The 27,965-nt window shown below is 36.4% G+C and overlaps 2 protein-coding genes across 2 annotated transcripts in view; both read left to right on the top strand.

Annotated features, from left to right (window-relative positions):
* The first annotated feature begins 15 nt into the window (after positions 1-15).
* Positions 16-15,963, top strand: smarcc1b (SWI/SNF related, matrix associated, actin dependent regulator of chromatin, subfamily c, member 1b). The gene is made up of 28 exons (XM_067411083.1): positions 16-239; positions 967-1,086; positions 1,305-1,390; positions 2,260-2,341; positions 2,433-2,525; positions 5,413-5,482; positions 6,011-6,080; positions 6,193-6,268; positions 7,444-7,566; positions 7,698-7,777; positions 7,952-8,073; positions 8,151-8,210; positions 8,303-8,337; positions 8,469-8,581; positions 8,718-8,789; positions 8,884-8,997; positions 9,079-9,232; positions 10,038-10,148; positions 10,296-10,355; positions 11,260-11,518; positions 11,607-11,759; positions 12,382-12,431; positions 12,548-12,641; positions 13,883-14,016; positions 14,123-14,257; positions 14,576-14,732; positions 15,475-15,546; positions 15,648-15,963. Exons 1-28 carry the CDS (start codon positions 63-65, stop codon positions 15,692-15,694), a joined length of 2,919 nt encoding a protein of 972 aa, XP_067267184.1. The 5' UTR covers positions 16-62; the 3' UTR covers positions 15,695-15,963.
* Positions 15,964-17,456: 1,493 nt separating this feature from the next.
* Positions 17,457-27,965, top strand: part of cspg5b (chondroitin sulfate proteoglycan 5b) — a 38,867-nt gene continuing 28,358 nt past the window's right edge. Inside the window, exon 1 of the mRNA XM_067361487.1 lies at positions 17,457-17,530. Coding sequence (XP_067217588.1) covers positions 17,479-17,530 — 52 coding nt within the window. The 5' untranslated portion in view covers positions 17,457-17,478. The remainder of the gene's footprint in view (positions 17,531-27,965) is intronic.

Here is a 27,965-nt window from a genome sequence, read left to right as displayed (position 1 = left end):
CGCTAGAGGCGCTGTGGAGTCTTCAGTCATTCTGGGTAGCGGCGGCTAATTAGCATGTAACAATGGCCACACAATCCATAGGATCTGCTGCTGCGGGACCTACGACAAGTCAAGCTGGTTGCAGCTCTTCATTGAGCCGAAGAATGGACGGTGGACCGTGCTGTAAATTCTGGGAGAACCCGGAAATAATTTCTCAGATGGAAACAGTGCGCAGTTGGATTGGGAAGCATTATAAAAAGGTTAGCGAGCTAGATAGCCTGAGGACCCACATACACGAAGCTTTCTTTGATTTTCTTTTTTTTTGTTTTTGTTACAGACAACTATGGTTGTCTTGCTCCTTTTGTCGCTTTCTGATTCTAATTAACGTCTTAAACGGACTCTTAAATACTCTTTTATGTGGCGGTATTTTGTCTGTTTGGCTTATATAATACAGAAATGAAAAGCTAACTCGACAGAACACGGTCACAAAGTAACTGACAGAAGTGACAATCTTCATCCTGTGTTCATGTTAGCAATAAAGTTATGGTTATATCAAACTCCACAACTCAACCCTTTGATTCAGTATAAAATAAACAACTGATTTGTTGTTTCCATATGATGCGTTGTAAGTAAAAGTTGATGTTAGCAGCATGCTAGCAGCTTTAAGTTTGCAGGAACAGGTTTGTGGTCAAAGGTGTTTGTTTACCTGACTTGACTGACACACCCCCCCTCTCATTGCCATTCCATCCCTGCCCACTGTCCACTATGTAGATAACACATGCCATGATGCATCTAATGTTTTAAACTGTTTAAATGTGCAATCCAGAACAGTGAGTAGCAAAGACTATTGTAGGGAAAGCTCCTGAACATTCTTAAGGTTATAGGCCTCTTTGCAATTCTTGTGACGTTTTGTTGTGGTTGTAAATTGTTGTGCAATTTTAAAAACAAGATAAATTTACAGTATTTTGTTTTTTCCCCCCTCTCAAGTATGTGCAGACTGATGCTCCCTCCAGCAAGTCTCTGTCTGGGCTGGTCATCCAACTGCTGCAATTTCAGGAAGACACTTTTGGTCGGCGAGCAAATAACCCAAGCTTTACAAAACTCCCAGTGAGTTGCTGCTTTCCCACTACTCTGACAAGCCATACACAAACACCTTTATTCTTGTAAATTTATCTACATGTTTTTTAATTTGTAAGCTAATTGTTTGAGTCAAGGAAGTAATCACCAGATTACAACACCCAGATCAAGTCAAAGCATGACACCTAGATTTGAGAATTGTGAGTGATCTGTGTGAATTTGTTTCAGCAGTGTTTCTTTGTCCTCAGGTAAAGTGTTTTCAGGACCTGAGGCCGGGAAGTGCTCTCTGTCATATTCTGGGATCAGTGTACAAGTTTAAGACAGAACAGGGATGGTTAGTATTACTGCAGAATAGTGCTGGATGGTAGAAATGTATATGTACAATGTACATGTAGAGATTCTAATTTACCATTTATTTTTATTTAACGTTTTTTATGTGTTATCTTTAGGTTTATGCCCATGATCTATATATACTGTACCATTAAAATGATTGTGGTCAGTAAGAGTTTAAGGTGTTTGAAAGAAGTCTCTAATGCTCACCAACACATTTGCTTGCTCAAAAATACAGTAAAAACATTGTGAAATATTGCAATTTAAAATATTTATTTTCTATTTTAATATATTTTAGAATGTATTTTAATCCTTTGAAAGCAAAGATGATTTTTCAGCAGCCTTTTCAGTTGTCGGTGTCACATGATCTTTCAGAAATCATTCTATTATGCTGATTTGATGCTCATTTTGTTTTTAGAATCAATGTTAAAAAAATTGTGCAGTTTAATATGTTAATATGTGCAAATTGTGATGCAATTTTTTTATTATTAGATGAATAGAACAATAGTTCAAAATAGAATAGTTCAAAAGAACAGTATTGGTTTAAAATGGAAATCTTTTTTTATATAATGTAAATGTTTTTACTGTCACTTTCGATCAATTTAATGTATCCTTGCTGAATAAGTATTAATTTTTCAAAAGAAACTTACTGACCCCAAATTTTTGAATGGTAGTGTATGTATGATTTTATGTATAATATAATGATGATATAATTAAAGTTACTTGTACTGTTCCATGATGTAAGATTTTAGTCATCATGCCACCCACAGCCGGGAAATGTAAGCTGTGATTCCTTGGCTAATAAAATTGAGTGTCAGATAAAGATGATGTTAAACTTATCTCATCTATTGTGTGATCTTTTATTTATCAAAGGAGACGCTTTGACCTTCAGAATCCATCCAGAGTGGATCGCAATGTAGAGATGTTAGTCTGTGTGGAGAAAACTCTGATACAGGTATTTGTGCTTGGATGTTTTGCAAAGACGAAGATCATGAGCAAATCTAAGTGTGGTACAGTATCTAACCTATGTGTTTTGTTTGTGCTAGAATGACTTACTAAGCAGACCTGTGGTGTACCTGTCCCCTGATCTTGAACAGAAGCAAGCACTTAAACTCAAAGACATTGTTGTGCGACACCAGGTTAGTGGAAAAACAAAAGGACCAAAGAAATGGAGAAATATAATCACTACACACTTGATGCTACAGACAGATATTTAATTTTGTAGTCAAGTACTCTAACACAAAAAGGCACGGTTTCACAGACAGGACTTATATTAAGCCAGGATTAGGCCTTAGTTCAATTAGGAATAGCTTTTATTAATGTGCCTTAGTAAAAAAAACATTACTGGTTTGCATTCTGAGACCAGAGGCAGCCTTTGCAATTTGGAGGCTCTCCTCCCTCTTAAAAAAATAATAATAATAATAATAAAAAAATAAATGTATAATATAATATAATATAATATAATATAATATAATATAATATAATATAATATAATATAATATAATATAATATAATATAATATAATATACCTAGATGAAGTAGTGTTGTCACGGTACCAAAATTTGACAACACTAAGATGAAGTGAAATTGTGGTTCTCTCACAATTTTTTGTTCGTGAACGAATCAAAAACCGAGGTTATAGTCTTTGGCCCCCATCAAAGCTCTGGTAGCAAAAACATCGACCTGGATTACCTTACTCCTTTTACCTCTTCCTGCATTAAAAACTTAGGTGTTTTTTGGGACCAGAACCTCACATTTGAAAAACAAATAAACTGTGATTAGTTATTGTTTTTTTCACCTACATCTCCTCTCTAAGATTAGATCCTCGCTCTCCGAAAAAACCTTAGAGATTGCGATCCATGCGCTTATTACATCTCGCTTGGATTACTGCAATTCTCTTTATTATGGGATGTCCAAATCCTCTATTGCCCGTCTTCAACTAGTGCAAAATGCCGCTGCAAAATTTCTCAAAGGAAAACACAAATTTAATCATGTTACCCTAATTTTGAAATCGTTGCACTGGTTACCTGTACATTTTAGAATTGAATTTAAAATTCTTCTTTTTGTTTTTAAATCCCTACAAGCTAAAACAAGCTATCTGTCAGAGCTACTCCAATCCCCTACAGTCCCACACGAAATCTAAGATCTGGTGATAAGAGAGTTCTGTGTCCCCAGATCGCGATTAAAGCCGAGAGGTGATAGAGCCTTTGCTATCGCTGGTCCCAGGCTGTGGAACAGTCTCCCGGACTATATCAGATCTGCACAGTCTATAACTATTTTTAGAACTTCTCTTAAAACTTACTTTTTTTCTTTAGCTTTTAATTCAGTATGAGTATATGATGTGAATGTATGTAGCACTTTGTACTTTCTTTTTCCTTTGCTTTATTGTTCAGCAGTTTGGTCAGCCATGCTTGCTGTTTTTAAATGTGATATATATATATATATATTATATATATTATTTTATAAATCTATATTAATGAAATATTGTATGCAATGCGACCCCAATTAGCCTACTTTATTATCTCTGTTATATTTAAAAATGTTAACTCATATTTCACTCCTAATAGTCGCATTTATAAACGCATTATAATTACCACTGTCTACGCATTAAAATCACAACTGAAAACAAAATTACATTTAATCTTCATCAATTCAGTCCTCCCCTCAGCGAGCACCTTGGACAGCGTGATAGGCTTGAGAGCATGATAGGCTTGAGAGCAAAGAAATAAAAATGAGAGAATATGGATTAGAAGTGATTTAATAGAATTAGTAAACATTATGAATATACAAATAGGCTAGGCTATATCAAGAGGAAATATTTTACACCTAGGCCTATTATGAATTTGACATTTAGAACTCTTTCAGGAGTGCTGCAAAAGCTCTGACAAGTCCTTATCTAGCGAACTCATAACATCTTCAATTGGTATCACAGTCTTTCTTGCTGAATGGTGGACCGCAGGAACGATTTTTATCAGCTGCGAGTGTGAGATATAAATATAGAAAAATGAAATGATGGGGAGGGGAATGAAATTAAACTGAAACTTCCAGTAGCAGCAAATCGTTGTCTTTACGAGTGAGTCATTCAATCATTCAGTCAAAACAATCCGTTCAAAATTGCTGATTCATTCAGGGACAAAGCTACTGTGACTGCATACGAAAGTTTAGGGGTGACTTGTTGCCTCACTGCCTGCAAAGTTTGCACATGAAGGTTCCTCACGAAACTAATTTCAGACAGACTTCTAAACAGCATAATGGTTTAACGATCTACAACAAAATAGAGCAAGCTTTGGCGATATCTAAGCGAATCCAACCTCTCCATTGACTTTGTATTGCGTGAAGCTGCCTCCTTGTCATTTCTTGCTTCTAACAAAAGACAGAGCAATGCCTAAAAGCTGCTGTGTGACAGGGTATACAGCAAACAAGCTAAAAAACAGAACTAAATTTTTATAAGCTACTGGACCATAAAAGCTAGCCTTTAAGGAGACAAAAATGGATACAGGCAATAAGAAGTGAAGCATCAGCAGGAAGAATAAGAAAATTGTGGGATCCTGACACTCAATATGCCTATGTGTGCAGTAAACATTTTGTCAATGGTAAGTCCTCTCAAGTCCTATAATCCTTTGACATGGTTAGAAATAATAAATGTTTTTTTTTTTTTTTTAAGCATATCCTGTCGCCAGTTATGTTCCCCTCCAGTGGGCGTGGTTCTCAGAGTAATATGACACGTTGCGCTCTGTCTCAATTGCCTGTATCCACTTTTGTGTCCTTAAATGCTTGTTTTTTGGGTCAACATATAATGCTTTTAAAAACATAGTTTTTTTATTTTTTTAGCTTGTTTGCTGTACACTCTGTCACATAACAGAAAACAGAACAATGTCTAAAAGCTGTTATAAGTCAGAAATGACAAGGAGGCAGCTTCACACAAGGCCCCCCCCATGCCACATACTCAACTAATTGCTTAATTGTGCACATTCATAATATAACATTGTTGAATACTGTATACACAATTTTGTCTTGCCTTTTCAGGGCACAGTGACCGAGGAGAGGTCACAAGCCACCCACCAGGTGTACCCGTCATCCTCCACATCAGATGAAGGTGTGTATAGTGTTAGTTAGCATAGCATAGCGTTAGTTCTGGCAGGTCATGTCAGTCAAGCTTGCATCAGCAGAATCTCAGGTGTGGTCCACGTCTATCTATAGGAATATCGCCTATCACAGCCTCCATTCAGTATGATCAGCAGCTTTATCGTGTTGCTCAGGAGCTACTAGAGACTGTAAGCAACAAATAAAAGGAAGAGAATGATTGCTTTTGGCATTAAATGACATACAGATACGATTAAAATTCCACATAACCATAAAACAACATTTACGTATCTAATCTGTCACGTATTATCGACTATGGCAAATCGGCTATTCTCCCATACTAGATGGTTACAGTAGAACGTCAAGAAGTAGCAGTTAAATTCGATCGAAAAAGCCCCTTCCCCAGCTCCCCCTCTCATCCAGTAATGACTTGGCCTTCTGATATTCCTCTTTGAATCAGACATTTATTTTGATTTTTTTTTTTTTGTCATTAAGAACATCAATGCTATCTGCAATACATTTTTGTTGGTTCTTTTTTCAGAAGACTGGCTTCGACCAGTCATGCGATTGGATCGGCATGTGATGGTACACTGGGGAATGTGTCCAGACAGGTAGAAAATACATCACACATTCGCACATGTACTCACAATGAGCAGATTAGAAAATGCTACATTTTGCTCTGTTTTCCAATGATGATATATGTTTCATATTGTGTTTCTTTAGTTATGACTCACTTATATCAGCAAATGATATAGATGGAGAAGTGGAGGAACCTCCCAACCCAGACAGGTGCTGGAAGGTGAAAAAATACTTTTAGTATTAGTACCTTGAGTTCCCATGATCCCCCCCACATTAATCTTTGCATGTCTTCTTGTCTGTTGTTGGGACACAACAACGATTAGAATTAGGGATACATGGATAGGATTTTTTTTTGGCTGATACAGATTTTAACCCTTGGCAAATTCTGGTACCGTTTTGTCACTTGCTCAATTATTTGAAGTTTTGTCATTAAAATAGAATACTGTTTTCATCACTTTTTAAATGAGTTAATTAGTGCAGAATTCAAAAACACATGCATTAAAGGTGCAGTATGTACTATTGACAGCTAGTGTTTGAAATGTGTACTGCAGTCAAGTGTTGTAAAAAATATTGATATTTCGATATTTATCGATACTGAAATATCTTAAATGATTCCAATACTGCTTTTCTGCTCTATCGATAACAGCTGTGCATTCTCACTCTCTCTTCTCTGCGATGGCGAATTGACGCACACCCTCCTCCTCTCTCTCACTCATCTCCATTGCTCCGATTGAATAGTGCTTGTATTGTGCATAATTTTAGTCATTCTGCAGGTTTCACACTCACACCAAAAGCACATGCACCACTAAACTAAATAAGTGGTGCTCTCAAAAAGCCGCATTAAACGTGGTGATTAAAAGGTGGTGAGCCTTATGTTGTAAATTGATGAGTTGATTTATCCATGTTTTAATATGCCTCTGTCTGGTCATAGAGCTTTTCAGATGGATGCTGAGGCTTTTTAGGTTGGGTAGAATCTGCGATCTCTGACCCTGTTCGTTTGCTGGCTTCCATGGCTGCAATACGATGTGTTTTCCTCAAACTAGCAACCCGGGGTGTCGAAATACAATTGGGTAAATTGGCAGTGGGTGGGATTACATAGACAGAAAAAAAAAAAACTGACATTCCGTCATGGAATGTACATTTTAAAGTATGTGAACTTTGATTTAGTAAGGCAAAAAAATTACATATAGCACCTTTAAGGTATACTAGCTAGTTTATTGCAGCAATAACCGATATGCCAAAGGTTTTAAATTGATAAAAAAAATATATATATAAACTGATAAATATCTGCAGCCGATACATTGGTGGATCCCTAATTAAAATATTGAGATGGTCTTTTATTTGTAATGGTAGGAAAGTGTGAATCTCTACTTAAACACCATTTTATTTTCTTAGGTTAATGCCAGATGGATTCTTGACACAGACACATATAATGAGTGGATGAATGAGGAGGACTATGAGATTGACGAGAATGGGAATAGTATGAGTTTCCGCAGGCGTATCTACCAAAGCACAGAGGTATGTTCTTTTATCTAATTTCTTTGTTTGGCTAAATTTACTTTAGTTTTAGTTTATTTTAGTCTGTTTTTTTGTTTTAAAAAATGTCTTTTTAAGACTCTACCTCTTTTATTTGTTCTTTCTTTCATAAGGAACAGAAACCTGGGAAGAAGAGGCGTCGTTCCCCCTCTCCACCATCCTCTGAGTCTAAGAAGAAAGGGGGAAAGAAAAGGTTACTTTGTAATCACTTAATTTGTAGTCACTGCTATGCCACATTTTTGTCACCTATGCAGAAAGTTAAAGTCAGGGAGCATTAGTGGCTAAATCACTGTAGCTTTTTCCTTTTGAAAGAGTGAATCAGTCGATCAATCGATTCTTAATAACTAATGTTGGTACAACTCAATAGCTCAGGGGTGTATAAGAGGCGTGGCCAACCGGAAGAGGTGGAGCCAGAGGAGGACCTCACTAAAGACATGGAGGATCCCACGCCAGTGCCTAACATGGAGGAGGTCATTCTGCCTAAAAATGGTAAGTACCCCCCCTGTGTTTAGTGCTCATGTTGATGTCAGGAGTGTAACACATTATTTATTTCTCATTGGCTACAGTGAACCTAAAAAAAGACAGTGAAAACACTCCAGTCAAAGGAGGCATTATGGCTGATTTAGGTAAGTTTGTTTGTGGAATTCACTGTTGAGTGAATCTGTTTGTATTCATGTGATTTCAATAATAACCTAGAATATCTATGTGTTCCTCTCAGATGACCAGGAAGAGGACCTGCTCTCTGGTGTCAGAGTAAGTCAGTCTAACATGGTTGCTTTCTGTCCAGTCTAACACAGAATGTACATCAAGAATCCAGTTGTTAAAGAAACTCTAGATCAACTATATTCTTTAAATATGTGAGTTCTGACCTATTGTGTGTGTAGGATGAGGAAGAGCAGAGGGAGTACGGCCGTGGGATGGAGGGGGAGGAGAGTGCCACAGAGCAAACGCATCACATCATTGTGCCCACCTATGCCTCATGGTTCGACTACAATTGGTGAGGGTTTAACTGAACAAGTGTCCAGATTACGCCAACTCAAATTCTCAGTTTTACATAGGTATCAGACCTGAGGCCTAGTGCTCTGAGCATACTTGGGCATTTACCTTTCTTATGTTTTATTTTTGTGTGTTAGTATTCATCAGATAGAGAGGCGAGCTCTGCCCGAGTTCTTCAATGGGAAAAATAAGTCCAAAACACCAGAAATGTAAGTCGGTGTATATGCATATTTCTGCACATGCTATCTGTATGAGATCCATCATACTGAATTCTAAATAAACATTCTCATATTTTGTTTGTAGATATCTTGCATACCGCAACTTCATGATTGACACATACCGGCTAAACCCTCAGGAGTATCTGACCTCAACCTCCTGCAGACGAAACCTGACAGGAGATGTGTGTGCACTTATAAGGTGTGTGTGTTCACTTGTACCCACTTACTTTGACACCTGTAATTTGCAATTCGTTCATAAACCTGTTGATGTGCAATTTAGGGTTCATTCGTTTTTGGAGCAGTGGGGATTGATAAATTATCAGGTAGATGCAGAAAGTCGACCCCTCCCCATGGGCCCACCCCCAACGCCACACTTTAACGTTCTTACAGACACACCGTCCGGACTTGTCCCACTACAACACAGACCCTTACAGGTATTGACAAACACCAAATTTGTGCTTTAAGGGGGCTTTCACACTGGGATCGTCTGCTGCAGTATGAGTACGATTGTTCCCGGTGCCCCCCACAGCGTTTGTCTGGTTTCACACTCGCTTGATTCTATTCAAATTCTGGTGCATTTGCGTTCATCTTATGTCATCACCAACGTGCACGGCGCATGATAGAAAACAGAATGTCGGTCAATATATTGTGGAGTGAACGACACTTGGGCTTACTATATGAAAAGAGAAAAAAAAAAAGCTGCTTTCTGGTGCTTGCAAAGGGACTCTTTTGAGGAGACAGCGGATTGTGAGCCATTCATTTGCGGCTCTGATTGCATTCTCTCTACATGATGACACTGCATGCTCACTTTCAGTCATCATCGTATCGTCATCATCATTGAATTAGTGACGTTATCCTTCTACTAAAACATGCGCGGGTTACTTTACTTCCTGATCAAGTGCGCACCCGAGTTCGAGTCGCTTTCACGTTCATGCAAATCGCTCCACAGTTCCAAACTCAAGACAACCTCCAATGGGCTCCCAGGTTCTTATGGAGCTTTCACATTACCAGTTTTCCATGCAAACCGTGCCCTGTTTCAAACTAATCTGCCAGTGTGAAAGCACCCTAAATCATCATCTCTTAAATGTCACAAAATAACTTGCTGTATCTAATAGGTGACATGAAATACGGATGTGAGTTGAAAGCAATCAGTTGTCTGGGACAATTATATTGTTTAATGGTCATTATACAAAATGTTTAATAAATATGGTATATTGTTTATTTGTTGTTTGTTGAAAGGTTTCAGCCTCTCAGCATATGTTGCATTTCCCAGAGAAATCGACAGAAAAACCATCTGACCTGCAGAATTTTGGTCTACGGACTGACATTTATGCTAAGAAACATCCAAAGGTAAAAACACAAACAGTGTTTGCAACATTCATAGTTTCAGTTTAGCGGTGCTTTAGCAGAACTTTCTAGAATCTGTTGATTGCATTGAGCATCTGAATGCTGTGTGCTTGATTTCTATCTTAGTTTTTTCTTCCTTTTATCTTTTAGAGTAAAGGTGCAAATGCAGGGAGAGAATGGACAGAACAGGAAACACTCTTGCTTTTGGAGGTAAGCCATTCAAACAGTCAATTTTTTTTGAATGCTTAAAGGTTTGTATTCAGGAGTCTTCAACTGCTGTACTGCAGGGGGTTGCCAATAAATTTTTTTATGTCAAGCAATAACAAAAGACAACACACACACACACACACACACACAAAAACTAAAGAATCTATAATCAAGCTACATTTCTATTATCCCTTCCACTTTAAAATGTGTTAAGTGAAATTTAAATGTAATCTGTATGGATCTGTACATTTAACTGTAATTGTATTATAATAATAATAAATAATAATAATAATATATTATTATTGTCATATAATATATAATATACAATAATAATTAAATAATTTTATATTATGGCTTTGCAAAATAAACGTAAAATATATAAATAAATGAATATGGTACTATACTTATGATATGTCGTATAATACCTTATTAATTTGCTATGCAACACCCAAGTTGCGTTCAAAATCACATACTTTCCTAATATTTAGTAGGTGAAAAACAGTATTTGACAAAAGAAGTATGTCTGAATTCACAGTACTCATAAAAGTAGGCAAAAAGTATTCAGATCAACTAATACTGGCAAGATTCAGAAGTGTGTACACAATTGATGCTTTACTATCCCATGAGGCCATGGAAGAGGATTTGTGAATGGCAGTGAACAAATGCAACTGACGCTGGTAGGTCACATATGACAATGGTGAATGTAGTATATTTATACTATATAAAACATACTTTTTAGTGCTTTCAAAGTAACTACTTATTCTAATAAAGTACCTACTCAAGAGTATTCAATTTTGGATGCAGCCTCAGTTTTAAACTGAGTGTAATGGGAGTCTCTGCTCTCTATCCATCAAGGGGCCCTTGGCCTGATAAAGGTTGTCTTTTTTTGTGCTGTCTCTCTTCTCAGGCTTTGGAGATGTATAAAGATGACTGGAATAAGGTGTCAGAGCACGTGGGTAGTCGCACACAGGATGACTGTATTCTTCACTTCTTGCGGTTGCCAATAGAGGACCCGTACCTAGAGAACTCTGAAGCCTCAATGGGTCCTCTGGCCTATCAACCTGTCCCCTTCAGCCAGTCAGGGAACCCTGTAATGAGCACTGTTGCTTTCCTTGCATCTGTGGTCGACCCTCGAGTGGCCTCCGCAGCTGCCAAAGCAGCTTTAGGTAAGAGTTTGTTTGTTAGTGTGCGTGCTGATTTGAAGATATGTGTGGGGAGAGAAAATATGCATGTAATGTTTTAACTGTCTTTCAGAGGAGTTCTCAAGAGCAAGAGAAGAGGCCCCGCCAGAGTTGTTCAATGCCAGCTTTCACAAGGCACAAAAAGTTAGGCATAATTTAGATCCAGCCTTTACACTCCAAACAGGCGGCATTGCAGGACTTGATGCTGACCATTCAGAAAAGCCTGGTACTTATCTCACTTTTTTGTGTAATGTTTTTAACTCTTCCCCCGAATTCACATTTGAACTGCATGTTAAAATCTTGTTAAGAACTTCCATTCATCCAGAATGCATTAAAGTGATAGTAAAGACATTTTATAATGTTACAAAAGATTTCTGTTTAAAATAAATACTGTTCTTTTGAACTTCCTATTTATCCAAGAATCCTGAAAAAAAAAAAGTATCACGATTTTCACAAAAATAATAAGCAGTGTTCAACATTGATGATAAAAAAAAATTTCTTGAGCACCAAATCAGCATTTTAGAATGATTTCTGAAGGATAATGTGACACTGAAGACTATGGCTATGGAAGTAATGACTACTTTACTTGGCTTAATTACATTTGAAAATATATTAGAACATTCAAAAAATAATAAAAAAATCTTACTGACCCTACATTTTTGAAAGATAGTGTATATTAATTTTAGAGTCATGTAAGAATGGTCATACTTGAAACATCCAGGGGAGGGCAGTAAGTGAAAGAATAATTTTCATAATATTTAATGTAATACACCAAATATTATATAATAGTTTATGATTAACATTTGGATTATGACTAATATATGGTTCTCTCTCTTTTTTTTTTTTAGATGGGAGTGGCATAGAACCAATGAACACTGAATATGATCAGCATGAAAAGGTATGAGAAGCCTCTTTAGATAGGAAAAAAATCATTCGTTCTGATGTTTTATATTCTTTATAAATCTTAATAAGAAAAAAATGTGATTGTCACTGAGCACGTATTGTCTGTTGTAGCTTGAGGGTGACAGCATCTTGGGAGAGGGAGAGCGTGTGAAGAATGAGGAGAAAGAGGAGAGTGAAGGAGAGAGAGGAGAGGAGAGCACAGCAGGTCAGACCATAACAGATGCTCTGCATATTTAAACTCTTTGCATTCATTCACCTTCATTTAACACATTGCTGCTGTGTTGTTAAATATTAACTGATGCTGCAGGTACACTAAAGGTGTTCAAAATAGTATACATTTGAACAGAATTCAGTATGCATAGTATGCAAATTGTCTGTTTTTATGTGATGCTATCTAACATTTCTCCCTGCATTATGACTTTAGCTTTGTATAACAACCCATATGCCAAAAATAGAACAAAAAAAAAAGCAATAGGAACCCGTAGCTCTTAATATTTACAAAGCATGTTATAAGTGCTTTGTGGGGACAGTAAGATTTTTTTTTTCTTTCTTATGCTTAGCAAGGCTGCATTTATTTGATTACATATACAGTAAAACAGTAATTTTGTAAAATATTATTACAATTTAAAACATTTTTTTTTTTTCCATTTTAATAAATGTAATTTATTCCTGTGATGACAAAGCTGAATTTTCAGCAGCATGTTCTACAGCATTCTAATATGCTGATTTGGTGCTCAAGAAACATTTTTTCTTTTTATCAGTGTTGAAAACAATGGTTGGTAACAGTTTACAATAAGGTTTCATTAGTTAACTACTTTAGTTAACATGAACTAAGAATGAACAATACTTCTACGGAATTTATTAATCTTAGTTAATGTTAATGTCAACATTTACTAATACATTATTAAAATCATATGTTGTATTTGTTAAGATTAATGTACTGTGAACTAAAATGAACAAACAATGAACAGCTGGATTTTTATTAACATTTACAAAAATTATTAAATACTGTAACAAATAAGACCTTATTGTAAAGTGTTACCCAGTGTTTTAAAATTTAATATTAATATTTAATATATTTGTGGAAACAGTGATACATTTTTTCTGGGATACTTTGATTAAAAGAATGTTAAAAAAAGTTACATTTATTTAAAATAGATTTGTATTATTATTTGAATGTCTTCACTGTCACTGATAAGCTTAATGCATCTTTGCTCAATAAAAGTATTAATTTCTTAAAAAATAAACAAATCTTGTTAACCCCAAACCTTTAAACATGCAAGCTTTTGTTCCTTACCCAAGTCATCTTCACTCCTTTCTGCTCACAAAGTTTATTACTTTCTAGACAACAAGTGGAAAAAAAACAAAGATGTCATGAAGTCCCTACTGTAGGCAGTGTGATTGTGTATGATTTCTTGATCTTTCATACTGTTTGTGTCTAAGCAGAGGAGAGTTTTGACATGGCCCTCACCCAAGGGGAGGGGGAGGAGATGAAGAGGAGGGTGGAGCTTGATCTGGTAGAGGGAAATATTGCAACAGCTGCTGCTGCAGCACTGGCCTCTGCAGCTACCAAAGCAAAGGTGAATGTCAAACCTCTTTTCATGTGCCCCCTAAAGAACCACAACCATTAACAATGACCAAAAAAGTGATTCATCTGAACTTGCAATTTTTCTGTCTCTTCTGTAGCACTTGGCAGCAGTAGAAGAGAGGAAGATCAAATCTCTTGTGGCTCTGCTGGTTGAGACTCAGATGAAAAAGTTGGAGATCAAACTGAGACACTTTGAAGAGCTAGAGACCATTATGGATCGAGAAAAAGAGGCTGTGAGTCAGTGTGCTTCATTCAAGCAAGACCTGGCATATTTCCAAGACTACAAGAAACTTTTTGGAGGAAATTTAATTTCTTTCTTAATGCACTGTTTTACAACCTCCATCTTAATTTACATTGATTTATTTTTGAAGTTATTTATGTTAAAAATGCATTCATAATTTCATTAATCTTCTAAAGGGATAGTTCACCCAAAATTATTTACCTACCCTCATGTTGTTCCAAACCTTCCAAAGATCTTGTTGACTGCCAACAGCATTTTAATGTAAAGATTTCATGATGTTTAAACTTCATGTGATATCTGTATGTTGTAGCTGGAGCAGCAGAGACAACAGTTATTGTCTGAGAGGCAGAACTTCCACCTGGAGCAGGTGAAATATGCCGAGCTGAAGGCACGACAGAACGTGGAACCGCAGCAGCAATCAGGAGCCGCACAGAGCAGCAGTACTGCATACAATCCTCTTCACCACGGTACACCCTTAGGACCAAATTATACTTTGGTTTTTATGCATTCGTGAGGCAGGTTTTTTCTACATTGAAAATTTTTTGGAATTTTGTCCCGCCAGAGCCTTATTTGACAGGTATTGTGATTGCGATAGGTCGCATGTTAACTGACAGAGAGAGTGTGCACGCACGAGGAAGGAACTCTTTGCTTGTTCTCTCCGTGTTAAACTAAGCACTGTCTTTGCTCTCTATCCCTCGCACATACTCATCTAAATCATTTGGCCCGGTGCTAAAAGTTTGTAAGACCGGATCCATGTTTCACGTGGCGCATTCGGATAATTTTTTTTTTTTCCCGAATTACCATTGGGTGTGAATAGTGCTCAAAATAAGTCACCTCACCTTCTCTGTCAGGCATTCCACACATGCAGCTGACATAAACAACACTTCTAATAACAGAAGAAAAAAAAATTATATCCAATCATTGTGTTTTCTGTGTTGACAGAACATACAACTTTTGCGATGTCCATAACTGCCGGATTCGCATAGTCAACTTCAATCATATAAAATGTTATTTCCTAACAACAAAATTGTGGCTACTGAAAATGCAGAATGGCTAGTTTGTAAAACCACTAGCCATAGTGGCTCGTGAGCAGAAAAGCTAATGTCAAGCCCTGGGTCCAATTCCAATTAATCCCACAATAGGGAAGAAAAGACAAACATCTGTTTTATGTCAACCTTAATAATAGTTTGCTTTTTTCATCACTCTCAGGTCGTTCGGTGGGCAGTGCTGGTGCTGGACAGATGATGGGTGCTCGGCAGCCTGGAGCTCCCAATGGCATGTGTGAGTAACACATGCCACAACTCAAACGCTAATCAACACTGGCACATTGTTTGAAAAGTTCAAATTGAATTAGGCTGCTTTTCATTTTCTTTCCAACTCAGATCAAACTCCACCGTCCTCACAGTCTGATGGGGCTGCCCCCATGTAATGTCCACTAATGGAGAGTTAGGTCTTCACTGCCTTGGAACCCAAAATCAGCAAGATCACATGAAGGACACAGTCACATCATGTACAAGTTTCCAACATTCACCTCTACAATAGCACTTATTCTGTGTATATTTAATATTTTTTAAGCATTGATGCTGGCATTTAAGGATAAGATTTGAGGCTTTTCATCGCCATATCTGTGTGTACTTAATGTTTGTAGATCTGTTTTTGTATTGCCACCAAGCACTAAAACATTTGTGGCTGAATAAATCTTTTATATGAAGTTATAACTTTTTGAGTGAGCTAATCTATATTGAAGAGTTTTACTTTAGAAGGTTTTCTGATATATTTAGCTTATTCTTTGATGCATTTAAAACATTTAATTTGATATTTGTGATAAAAGTATCTTGCAATTTTGTGGCAGTGAACTGTTTTGACTATGAAGAAAACTGGGCTGCACTATTTCTTGATCTGTTCCAGATGTATTTTTAACAGTTTTTAATTTTTTAAAAGAAACTAAGATCTCGGATCACTCTAGTGCACAAGGTTTTGGATAAATCTCTAAAAGCTGTTTTCCAAAACATGAGAGTGAATAGGATGGGAGCTGTGGAGCTCATAAATGAGATCTACAGGGAAGATTTTCAGAAGAAACACTATCAATATACGGAAAATAGCAGCTTTATTTCCCTTAAAATGATTTTCTGTGTTCCACTTAAGAAAGAATTACACATTTGGAAGAACATTTGTGTGAGTAAATATTAAAAAAAAAAAATGTTTTCGATATTTTGATGAAAAACATCAATAACATAATAAAAATGAAAATGACGAACATAACAGAATTACTGTAACGTAATGAAAACTGAAAATCCAAAAATAAAATAAAAGTTCAAAATCTTAATATATTTCTATATAAATAATCCTAAAACCACACTGGTAAAAATGTAATTTCAATGCTCTGATTTTAATAATGTAATCGCTATGTTACTGTTGTTAAGGAGTGTCCCTCCTTTCAGCACGAATAAACAAAAATGTTTGTGTGTGGACTGGCGTCTATGGGTGACCCAATTTCAGATGCTTTGTTCGTAGGACCCGCCTGCATCATTTTTTGAATCTCAATCCAAACAGTTTAACTGTAATTAGGCATAATGAAACGGTTTCTATTTATATTTTAAAAGTAAATCTGCATTTGGGGACAGTAAAAGCGATATTTATTTACTCCTGAGCTGACTGACTTTTTCAGTGATTTATCAGACATGGCAAATTGGGTGTGTCTCAATCAGCTCCCTAGTTCAGTAATCAGGGCACTTGTGTCGGTAATGATGCGCATGCGCAGATGACTTCACATCAACCGTGAGTTCCACTGACTGATAAAACTAGCTGTGGGCTGCGCGCGGTTAAGCGTGTGTGCGAGACGTCCGCTGGAATAACCGCAGTTAGTGGTGGATGCCTGCCGGTGAGACACGTTTAAATGTCTTAGCATCTTGTTGGAGTTGGATAAGAGATGACGGGTCCCTAGCGACGCATAAGGTGGCCTGAATCTCAACCAAAGAGGAATAACATCTGAAGACAAGATCCGAAGTTGGCATGAAGTAGTGCGCTTCGAACGCATTCAAACTAAGGAGATTTATATCCAGGATTATTGCCCAAAGTCTCCAAAATATCTTCCTTATGACTATATCTTAAATACAAGATCCAGCTGGTTGAGTTTAAGTGTTTTTGAAAACAGTTTGAGTCATGATGAATTCCAGGCGCACGTTGTTTTTTACCGTCTATGGTTGGGAGTCAATGGTGCTGTCCAGCGTCCTGCTTCTGCACATCATTCCTTTGTGTGCTAATGGTGAGTACATGTTTGAGTTATTATTATACAATCTTTGTAAATGCCCGCCTTTCCTGCATTTAACAGAGACTTGCTTTGTGGGTCGTTTCTGTTGTGACCTGTTGGAATCAGAGCTTTCAAAGACAAATAGGAGTATAAAATGTTCTTCAAACATTTGAAACCGTAACTTATATGTTGTTTAATATTGTATCCAGCGAAATGGGTCTCTAAAAATATCACCCAACAACAGTGTTTACATATGAATTATGTAAATAATTTTTTGCATAATACTTGAGACAGCTCTAGTCAGACAATACAATACAAAATGTATGTAAATGAGAGAAAATTTACAAAAGCACAACCTCATTCTAATCTAAAGTCTTATTTTTCTTCAATTTAATGGCATTTTTTGTAAATATAATTTCAGTTAGCAGCATTTTGGTAAATTTCGGTCCTTAAAAATGTTCTTTTATGCTGCATGTGAAGATGAGGTCAGTTGGCTTTGCTGCATGTCTACCAAATTGTCACATTGGTGGGATTGACCTGCATCTCACTACTGTAGGCTGGGCCAAACTAATGACTATGTAAAGCAGGAAATTTTCATTTGCATAAGGAGCTTTAAACCGCTGTACTTGGCTGACTTCCCTAAGTTTATGTATTATGGCATCACTGCATGCATCTTTCATCAACAAAGGACGCTGATCATGCATACAGGCTCTGATGATAAATCTGATCAAGCAGTTTGGTACACTCAAAATGGGCTTGTGAATGATCAAGTCATTTAACAAATTCAGTTCTCTTGTTTTTAGTTTGTTTTTATAGCTACTGCAGTGCAGTTTGTAGTTGAGTCTGTCCTTCCATGTAGAGCTCTGTTCATCTAATTCTCTCTCTCTCTCATTCATATATATATATAATATAAACTTGATTAAAATAAATGTATTTATTTGTTAGAAACTTCTTATGTAATTGATTATAGAATATTTAAAAAAGAAATGGTTAAAAATATGAATAAAAGGGTAAACTCTATAAACAACAGTGCACTCAGTAATCTGGCAAGTTTTTGTGCACTGGGAAACTTATTTTCTCAAAAAAAAAATACCAGGTAGGGCTAATTTTACATGCAGTGACATAGCAGCAAACTGGATATAGTGCAGTATAGTTTGAAATCAAGAACTTGAAGGATTAGTTCACACAAAAATGAAAATAATGTCATTTATTACTCGCCCTCATGTCGTTCCACACCCGTAAGACCTTCCTTCATCTTCAGAACACAAATTAAGATATATTTGATGAAATCCAATGGCTCAGTGAGGCCTCTTGAAAGCAAAGCCACCGAAAATCTAAAGATCCATAAAGGTACTAAAGACATATTTAAAACTGTTCATGTGAGTTCAGTGGTTCTACCTTAATATTACAAAGAGATGAGAATACTGTTTGCGTGGCAAAAAACCCAAAATAACGACTTTTCAACAATATCTCGTGATGACCGATTTCAAAAATCTTTTTGTAGAATTAGTGATTCGGATCGCCTATCAAACGGCTAAACTGCTAAAAAAAAAAATCACGTGACTTTGGTGCTCTGAATCATTGATTCGATTTGTAATGGTCCAAAGCAGTGTTTTGAAATCGGCCATCACTAGATATTGTTAAAGTCGTTATTTAGTTTTTTTGGCTTACAAAAAGTATGCTTGTCGCTTTATAATATTAAGGTGGAACCATTGAACTCACATGAACTGTTTTAAATATGTTTTTAGTACCTTTATGGATCTTGAGAGTTTTGGTAGCTTTGCTCTCAATAGAGGCCTCACTGAGCCATCAGATTTCATCAAAAACTCTTAATTTGGGTTCCGAAGATGAACAAAGGTCTTATGTATTTTGTGATTGTGATTTAAAAATGCCATACACTCCAAAAAAAAAATTAAGCCTTTAAGATTTATGCATTTCAGTTAATAGTAAAATTCCATTGAACTGAATAATTCTAACATATTTTAATTAAATAATTGAATAATCAATTATTCAGATAAAATATGCAAGGAATAGGCCTATTCAATTCAATTTGATGGAATTTTGCTATTAATTAAAATGCATAAATCTTAAGCCTTATGTTTTTGGAGTGTATATTGGCCGATATTATCAGTCGACCACTACCTTAAAGTCAGCGCAAAATCAAAATTGAAGTTGCTTTATGTATATACTGTTCTTGTTGCAATTATTGTGAACCATTAATTGCATTTAAAAAAAAAAAAAAGTTTTAAACCTTTTTTTTTTTTTTTTTTTTCAAACCCTTCACCTCCGACTACTTGTCACATACACCACTTTTTACAGTCTATCAGTTCTTAAAATCGAATCCTGCCCACAACATTGTCAATGAATGTCCTGATTCCTTTCGAAATGTGTCATATTACATAAGTAAAATTTTGTGTTGTGAACAGTGTTTTATATTGACTTGGAGAGTTCAGTCAAACATCTTTTCATAGTTATTCATTTGGTTGAAAAGTATTGTTGACTGTTGTGGAAGTCTGTAGAAACTGTACCTTCTTCTGTTTATGCTCTGTGTCTCTTTTGTTATTATGCTAAACTAGGGTCAATCATTATAATAATTGAAACATGCATTGTTAGTGCTTAGCTGAAATTAGTGGACATGCTGTGAGAAAAGGCTGTTACTGTTCTTTGTTGTTTTTGCCAAGACCTGGCACTCACATCCTCAACCTGAGTGAGAGAGGGAAATAAAGACCGAAAGGCAGGATGCATTCACAAACACGTGCACAGATGTAGTCTTTGAACCATGCAATCACACTAGTCTGTCTGGATGTTTATTTTAAAACCTCTTAAACCAACCTCTGATCATTTCTTTAGGGCACTTTCTCGCTAAAGTTGCCTAGATCCTTTCCATGCATGGTACAAGAGAGCCATCTGCCACTGCGGTCTCATAACAGCAGAGACTGTCAATGAGCATTAGCATCAACGAGCAAGTGTTAGCGCCCGCGTAGCCTGTCCGTATGGAGCTCCCAGTGAGGGCCAATGGTATTTATCCTGCCAGACGCTGACACTAGAGCTGCCTACACTGTTGGAAACTTATGGAACTACATAACCTGTTGGACACTTGCTGATCTTCAGCGTCTGTGCAGTAAAACATTACAGTTGAATTAAGCATGTCACTGATCCAGTTTTGTTCTCGGTAAACATTTCTAGGCACACTGTGTTTAAATTAACAAGGCGACGATCTCTTCCGAACACCAGATGATGTGCAGTGCACACACATTGACCTTGTTTATATGCACAAGAATATTCTTGCATTAACTGGAATTTGGACATTCTGATTATAAATCAGTCATGCAAACACATTAACATGATTAAGACAAAATTCTGGTTTCTAGAAATCCACAACAGCTTGTATATGGGTCAATAACATGACATGCATTTTGTGTCCAAGTGCATTATTTCCTTTTAAAATAATTTGATAAACTCATTACATGTATCATTTATTCTGTTAAAACCTATTTGGTTTGAATACATTTTCAGTACATTCAAGTAATATTATTTTGTGTTTCGGTATCTTAAACCTCCAAATAATTTTATGTTTGAAACCTTTCTTATAAACAAATGTTATAAAAATCAGTAGTTTTAAAGCTGAGGTAATTGAAAAATGTTTGTCCAGCAATTTGTATGTTCTCGTGTCAGGGTGGCACAACTGCAAACATGGGTCTTTTATTATGGCATGAAAAGATGATAACAGTAAGCATAATAATGCATCATCAAGAGGATCCCAGTTGATATTTGTGGCAGAGTGAAAAAGTTTGTGGATTTCTCTCAAATAGCTACTTAGGTTGGTACACTTTCCATGTCAGGTGGTACAAGGAATGTAAAACTAGGAAAATGCTATTTAATCGTAAGCCCCTTTATCGAATTTAAAATTATATGTATGAACTTGCTAGCATAAGCAAAAGCTAATACAGGTATCTAAGTAGAAGCCTGTTCGATGTAAAAAATTAGTTGAAAAGTCAGGTGGTGCAACTGCAATGAATGTCTTTATATGAAATAAAAAACATTTAAGCTAAATAAATAATACATTTTTGTCTATTCTTATTCTATTCGGTAACTTTTTTTTTGGTTAAAAATGATCCAGTTTGATTATCAATTTGAGCAAGTACATAACTAGCCAGTGTTCAAAACGATCTCCTTACCTTAGCCCGATTCACAACGTTAAGCTTGTAATAATGTTTTCTAATTCGGGTGGTACTGGTGGGTTTCCGCGGGAAATTCGAGCATGCAGCCATTCGTCTTTGCGTTATTACGTCACGTCTGTTTACATAGGGTGTACGCACACTAGGCACGGTTGCGTTGAACCGAGCCCAAGTGCGATTGTCCCACTTGCACTTAACGTTCCAGGCCGAAGCAAGCTTACGTCATATACGATGCAGCTTTTTGAATGGAAGAAAACACGAAGAAATGCACTTTCGCTAAGATACTGCCTAATATATGCTATTTATAAGTTGTGCCGTTGCAGCGATTTTCAATAGTGCATATCAGAGGATTATTACGAAGGCAGCTGACGATAATGGAGGAATTTGCAGCTTTACTCGCAAACTACAATTCCTGTATATAATTCCTGTTATAAACCCAAAAACACTCAAATTAATTACATGAATTAATAAGGGTATTATCAAAGTAGTAAAAAAGATGTTTGCTGTCATAATGATGGCAGTAGAGCACACAAAAGGAGCAACTGTTCAGTGCTCTGGCACGGTTAGCGCTCACACTGCATGCGAACCGCGCTTGAGCCCAACCGATTTCAAGCGGACCAGGGCCGGCTAAACGAACCGCGCCAGGGCACGGAGTGATCACACTTGTCAAACTAACTGGGCTTTGGGGGTCAAACATGCTCGGGCACGATTCAGAGCGCCTAGTGTGAGTACACCCATAAAGGAGTCCCAGCTAGTAGGCTATATGTCATGTGGAGGATGCTGCAGGTGGCGGATCATGTATAGCCTTTTCTCACAGCAGATGCAAAAATTAAACTTATCATTTTGATGGCGGATTGTAATCCAGAAAGATCCAAATGACAATCACATCAGTTACAACTGGATTCACCCGTAGTCAAAAGCAAAAGAAAACTGCAGAGTGGCTACAGAAATCGAAATTTACAGGTAACGCTAACACGCACTAAATACAGTTACGCAATGCTGATGTTGTTAACATTAACAATTTGAGCACAAAGTATAAATAGTATAAATATAATTTGCACGGTTTGACATGATCCAAGCTAATCGATCGTTTGATTTTAATCACCATTGGCAGCGTGATTGTAATGCTTTTTTTCCCTCAGTTGGCCAGAACAAAAGTGGCAGACATATTACTTACTTGTTCAGATGACAGTAAGATTATTTTGGTCATTTATAAAGTGTGCGTACGCACAAAACGGGGCTGGAAACGTGCGTATGGCAGTTCCCACGCAAAGGTTGTGATGTGTAAAAACAAACTTGACGGGACAATGTGCGCACCTTTAAGCAAACTTTGAGCCATGCGTACGCACATTCTGGAGACAAGTGATATGAATTGAGATAGTAGATGTGCTACTTTCGATCACTTTTCCAGTGATATGATGTTTTAATTACAGCGAGGAGCACTGGGAGCACAATAATTCCTCTTTAAACTAAACTGCAGATGTTATAACAAAATATTCTTTCGAGAATGACGATCAGTGATGCACACTTAACTTGGATGTTATGGAAGACACTGCTGGATTCGGTGGTCATACGGTCCGTTGTCCAGTTTGAAGAGGTCCAAAGATAATATCTTACTGTATAACCGCAGCTGCAGGAGGTGTTGATGTCGTGTGAAGGATCTTCAAACAGTTACCAATGTATTTGAAGGATATAATTTGAGGAAAACGGTAAGATTTGCATGTTTTTTTTAAATACTTTGTCAGTGACACGACGAATCAGACAATTGTATTTACACTGCAATAATTAAGTAGTCCGATCTGTTTCCACTAAAATTAGCCTATAAACTTCCTAAAAGATATGTTCACCTCATCAGCAAAACTGCATAAATTTGATTTGAATTGTTTAAAACTATAAAAATACTATCTGGCCAGTGGAAATGAATGAATCAACTCTATCCTAAAACCTTTATCTGAAGTATTTTATAAAATTTTGTTTTTATAGATATTTTGATATATTTATTCTAAAACATAAAGAGGATATTGGATGATCTTTATCAATATAATGTGTGGCACAAATGGCATTTATAGTCCATATCTAATGTTTTCCAATGTCTTGTATCTTTGACGGTGTTAACCATGGTGTCGCGTGGTTGGGAATGTTTTTTTGTTTTTTTTGGGGGGGGTTGTTTTTTTTTTTTTTTTTTTTTTTTTTATACATGATTCCCAAAAAATCAAGATCATCTCCTGCGCTGCATCAAGCCACTCCCATAATGTCACCACTCAAATTAATGCATGGTTCAGATTAACTGTACAGCATGTGTGTAAGACTCCAATACAATTGTAAAGTAATTATTCCATCAAGAATAAATCTTTCAATGAATAAAACTGGCTGTGTCTATAGTGTTATAGACTACACAACATTAAAATATTTTCAAATTAATTTGTAAATTATCATAATTTTAAATTATTGTCCCCAGATTATAAAGGTGCTCTAAGTGATCCTGGGTGGAGTAACGTCCTGTTGATGTTCGAAGTGTTGTCAAACAAAACAGAGGCTAGCTAGACCCTAATTCCTCCTCCTCCCCCTCCCCTCCGTGCTTCCTGAAACAGTCATGAACACGCATTTAAAATCATTCTTGTCGGTTATTGGCTGGAGCATGTTTATTATGTTTTGTGGTCCAGGCTGCACCAGTTTGTTTTTGTTGCCGTTTTCGGAGCTTGTGGTGACTACAAAGAACGTGTTTTTTTTACAGTGTGTTCAGGGGACAGGCAGCTAGCAGATAGTGAGATGTTTGCTGTATGTGACAAAAAATGTTTTGGCCTAAAACGCGTGACATCACTTAGAGCACCTTTTAGGATCAATTCCGCTTAAGTTGCAATCTAATCCTGTTTACATGAAATAAGCCTGCTCATGAGCAGGTTTAAGCTTACGGACCTGTTGCTATGGTAGCAAGTCCTGAGGATGAGCGTTGAACAATCCAAGATCATGCCAAATCATCATCAATCAAATCCAGTTAACTGAGTTAGCGACGTACAAATAACAGGCCCCTGGCTACTAGAATGCAATTATTGTAAATTAATATGAATAAAATACACAACCACAAAGTAATAATGTGTTAGGCACTGCAGATTTCAATAAGAAATAAAATTAGAGGTGTTTAAAAAAAAAAAAAATGAATTTAAACACTTTGAAATGTTATTCAACAATTGAAACTTGTTTAAACGCATTGTTCCTGACTAAAAATATGCATTACATCCATTCTGAACATATTTTTTGAAAGTTTTTTTTTATTTTATTATATATATATATATATATATATATATATATATTTGGAATTGACACACATGCCCATTTTAATAAATTTTCTGTCCCTGCATGCATTATTTGGAATATCTGCTGAATTCCAAACACAGTATAGTAATTTTAATGTGTGCTTGTCCACACAAAAGTAATTCTATATTTGTGCTACATTTTAGATATAATATGAATTTATTTTTTAATATACTTTTATAATTTAATAAAATGATTAAATTGTTAGTATATTATATTAATATCGATGTGAATAATAATATTATTATTATTATTATTATTATTATTATAAACAAACATTAATAAATCTTGAGGCTTAATCAGAAAAGGTTGTGAATGAAAAAATGATCAGTTTTTCAAATGATCTGCTCTAATGTTTTCTCAATGCACTGAGTGCAGTTATTGGCCCAAATATTTGATTTACTTTAGGCAGCATATCTATTAGTGGGTCATACTGTACAACAGTATAGCAGGTCTCATGGGTGGGGTGCATGGAGCTGGCACGGTTAATCCAACAGGTCTGGCATCTCTATATGTCTGTTCGACTTCGCACTGATACTGCTGTGAACCCACACTCCATCCCTGTTGCCAAAGACATTCATGCCAGCTTCCCTGCCAAGCAGCATCTCAGTACTATTTATAAATAAACACATGGGTGCCAGTGTGGATTTTATTCAGCAGACCTTAGAATGACACTTGCCTTCAGGTTACTAAGTCATCAGATTTAAAATGAGGTGAGCTGGCTTAAATGTTGAGTAGTCTCTTACATAAAGAGCAATGGCTGCATTGTTGAACAAATTTTCAGGCCTACGTGCAATTTGCAGCCACAGAAAATGGAACGCCGGTTATTTGCAAAGTTCTACACGTTCTTTGCCCCTTGTGCATTTTAAAGTCCCGTTGAAACGGAAGTATTTGCAGATCTTTTTCTGTATTGTGATGTGTGAAACAGATTATTGAAAATGAATAAAATGTAGCGCATGGGCTTGTTTCTATCTATCGGTTGTTGATAGTTGTTGGATAAAGGCAGAACTGAATGCGAGCTAGGGCTTGTTAGGTAGTCAACTACTTCAACCACTAGTCTCTACTACTATTCTACTAGTCAACTACTTCAACTAGGCCTACTAGTCGGAAGCCATTGAGTACTTGAGCACGTACTGTAGTAACTACAACAAGCAACTTCAAGCCCGCATCCTTCACATGTCAGCAAACTTTTCTTGACGCAAACCAGAGAGCCATGACACAACCAAATAGTGTATGTGGCAATAGGACAATGACGGTTAATAGACTTGCATGATTTTTTTGTCTCATTCTATTAAAAACTATTTTGAGCCAGCTGAGTGACGATCTATGTTTTCACTAGGGGTGTAACGGTAGACCAAACTCATGGTTCGCTACGTACCTTGGTTTTGAAGTCATCGTTCTGTATGGTTTTCGGTACAGCAGGTGGGGAGGAAACCTTTTGTTTTTTTTGTTTTTAATTAAACAGTGGTTTACTGAACAAATTGTGTTTTTGTTTAAATATATTAAATTAAATTATAACTAAAAGTTTAAGGATAAAAAATGTAACTCTGCTAATGCTATAAACTATGTAGGGAGCCCTTACTTGAACATTATGCTACTATAATATTAAAGGTTAACAACTGAGCCCAAACTATTGGCCTAAATTCAACTGCTTTTTATTTTTAGATAAAATAATCAACTCACACTCAAATAACAAATTGTAGGCCTATGCAAACATGTAAGCTGCACCTAAGGCAGCTTTTGCATTAACTTCTAAATGTTTTTATCTACAGTTCCTTGTTGAAATATAATCATTTTCACAGATTTATTTAAACCTTCATTAAATTGACTAATCAGGACATCACTAAAAGGTTAAGTAAAATATAATGATTATATAGACTAATACAGTGCATATAGTAAGAGAAAGATTTCATTTATCTAGCGAACTAACAAACTTTGGATACTGAATGGCTTTTCTGAGGTAAATGCTACATGACATATTGTTTACAAACATTCATTGATGTCGTTCGCCCGTTGAAACACTGAGCAATTATATGAGATATGACCATTTCAGTAAGTTGTACTGTATCTTTCAACATACCTTCAGATGTTCTTTCATGTTTATTAAAGTAGTTAATACAAGTAGTAACTAGTATTAAAGAGGAAGAGATGATCACATTCACTCGTGCTGCCGGTTGAACTGAGACGCCTGTACAGTGATCTGTGACGTCACAGCACGCCAAAACGGCATTTTCTGTTTAAATTTCGTGATTTTTGTGGACAGAATTTGAAGGGTGACACTTTGTTTCTTATCGAAAGTAATAAAACGCAGAGCTTATTGCGATTATTGGTGGTTAATGGTGGGTTGGGCTACAATGTTGCAATGTAATGCTTCGGTACACACGTGCACCGAACCGAAAGCCCTGTACCGAAACCGCTTGTTATGAATACGTGTACTGTTACACCCCTAGTTTTCACTGTTGAAGACTCGTGAAATGTTAAATGAAGAGGTTAATGTTATTTAATACCCCTAGGCTAACTGTTCAAATGAATTTTTTTAAATTCAGTATACACACATTGTTTGAAGTCAAAGGTTATAATATTGTGTGCCAATTTACATGTTAGTTATATACATATAAGAGACACAATTTTTTTTTTTTAAATGTTATTGGTAACATAAACCACTAGTACTCAAACTCGGGTATTGTTTTGACAAGTCACCTACTAGGAGAAATCAACGTTGTGCAGCCATAATGCAAGCGTGCATATAGGGCTGCACGATAAATTGCGATTTATCACAAATTTTATGGCATGCGTTTTGGCAAAGGCTGTGATTGTTTTATGCGCAACTTGTCAGAGCTGTACGGCTCTGTGATCAGTAGTAAATGCTTCTCCATCTGAAAGCCAGAGGGCGCTCTTGCGCAGAAACTCCAAATATGCCCTGCCACAGAAGAAGATAACAAGTGTCATTCCAGGAAATC

This window comes from Chanodichthys erythropterus, chromosome 15 (assembly GCF_024489055.1).
Source record: "Chanodichthys erythropterus isolate Z2021 chromosome 15, ASM2448905v1, whole genome shotgun sequence".
In the NCBI taxonomy this organism is placed as follows: Eukaryota; Metazoa; Chordata; class Actinopteri; order Cypriniformes; family Xenocyprididae; genus Chanodichthys; species Chanodichthys erythropterus.
The sequence above is the reverse complement of the archived record's forward strand: the minus strand, read 5'-3'. Positions and strand labels throughout refer to the sequence as shown.

What these genes read in the sequence shown, in the direction of transcription:
- smarcc1b (XM_067411083.1), top strand. Translation starts at nt 63, where the DNA reads ATGGCCACACAATCCATAGGATCTGCTGCTGCGGGACCTACGACAAGT. An exon ending in ACCTGCTCTCTGGTGTCAGA is followed by an intron (nt 8,338 to 8,468) that starts GTAAGTCAGTCT and finishes TTGTGTGTGTAG; the next exon opens with GATGAGGAAGAGCAGAGGGA. An exon ending in AATATGATCAGCATGAAAAG is followed by an intron (nt 12,432 to 12,547) that starts GTATGAGAAGCC and finishes TGTCTGTTGTAG; the next exon opens with CTTGAGGGTGACAGCATCTT.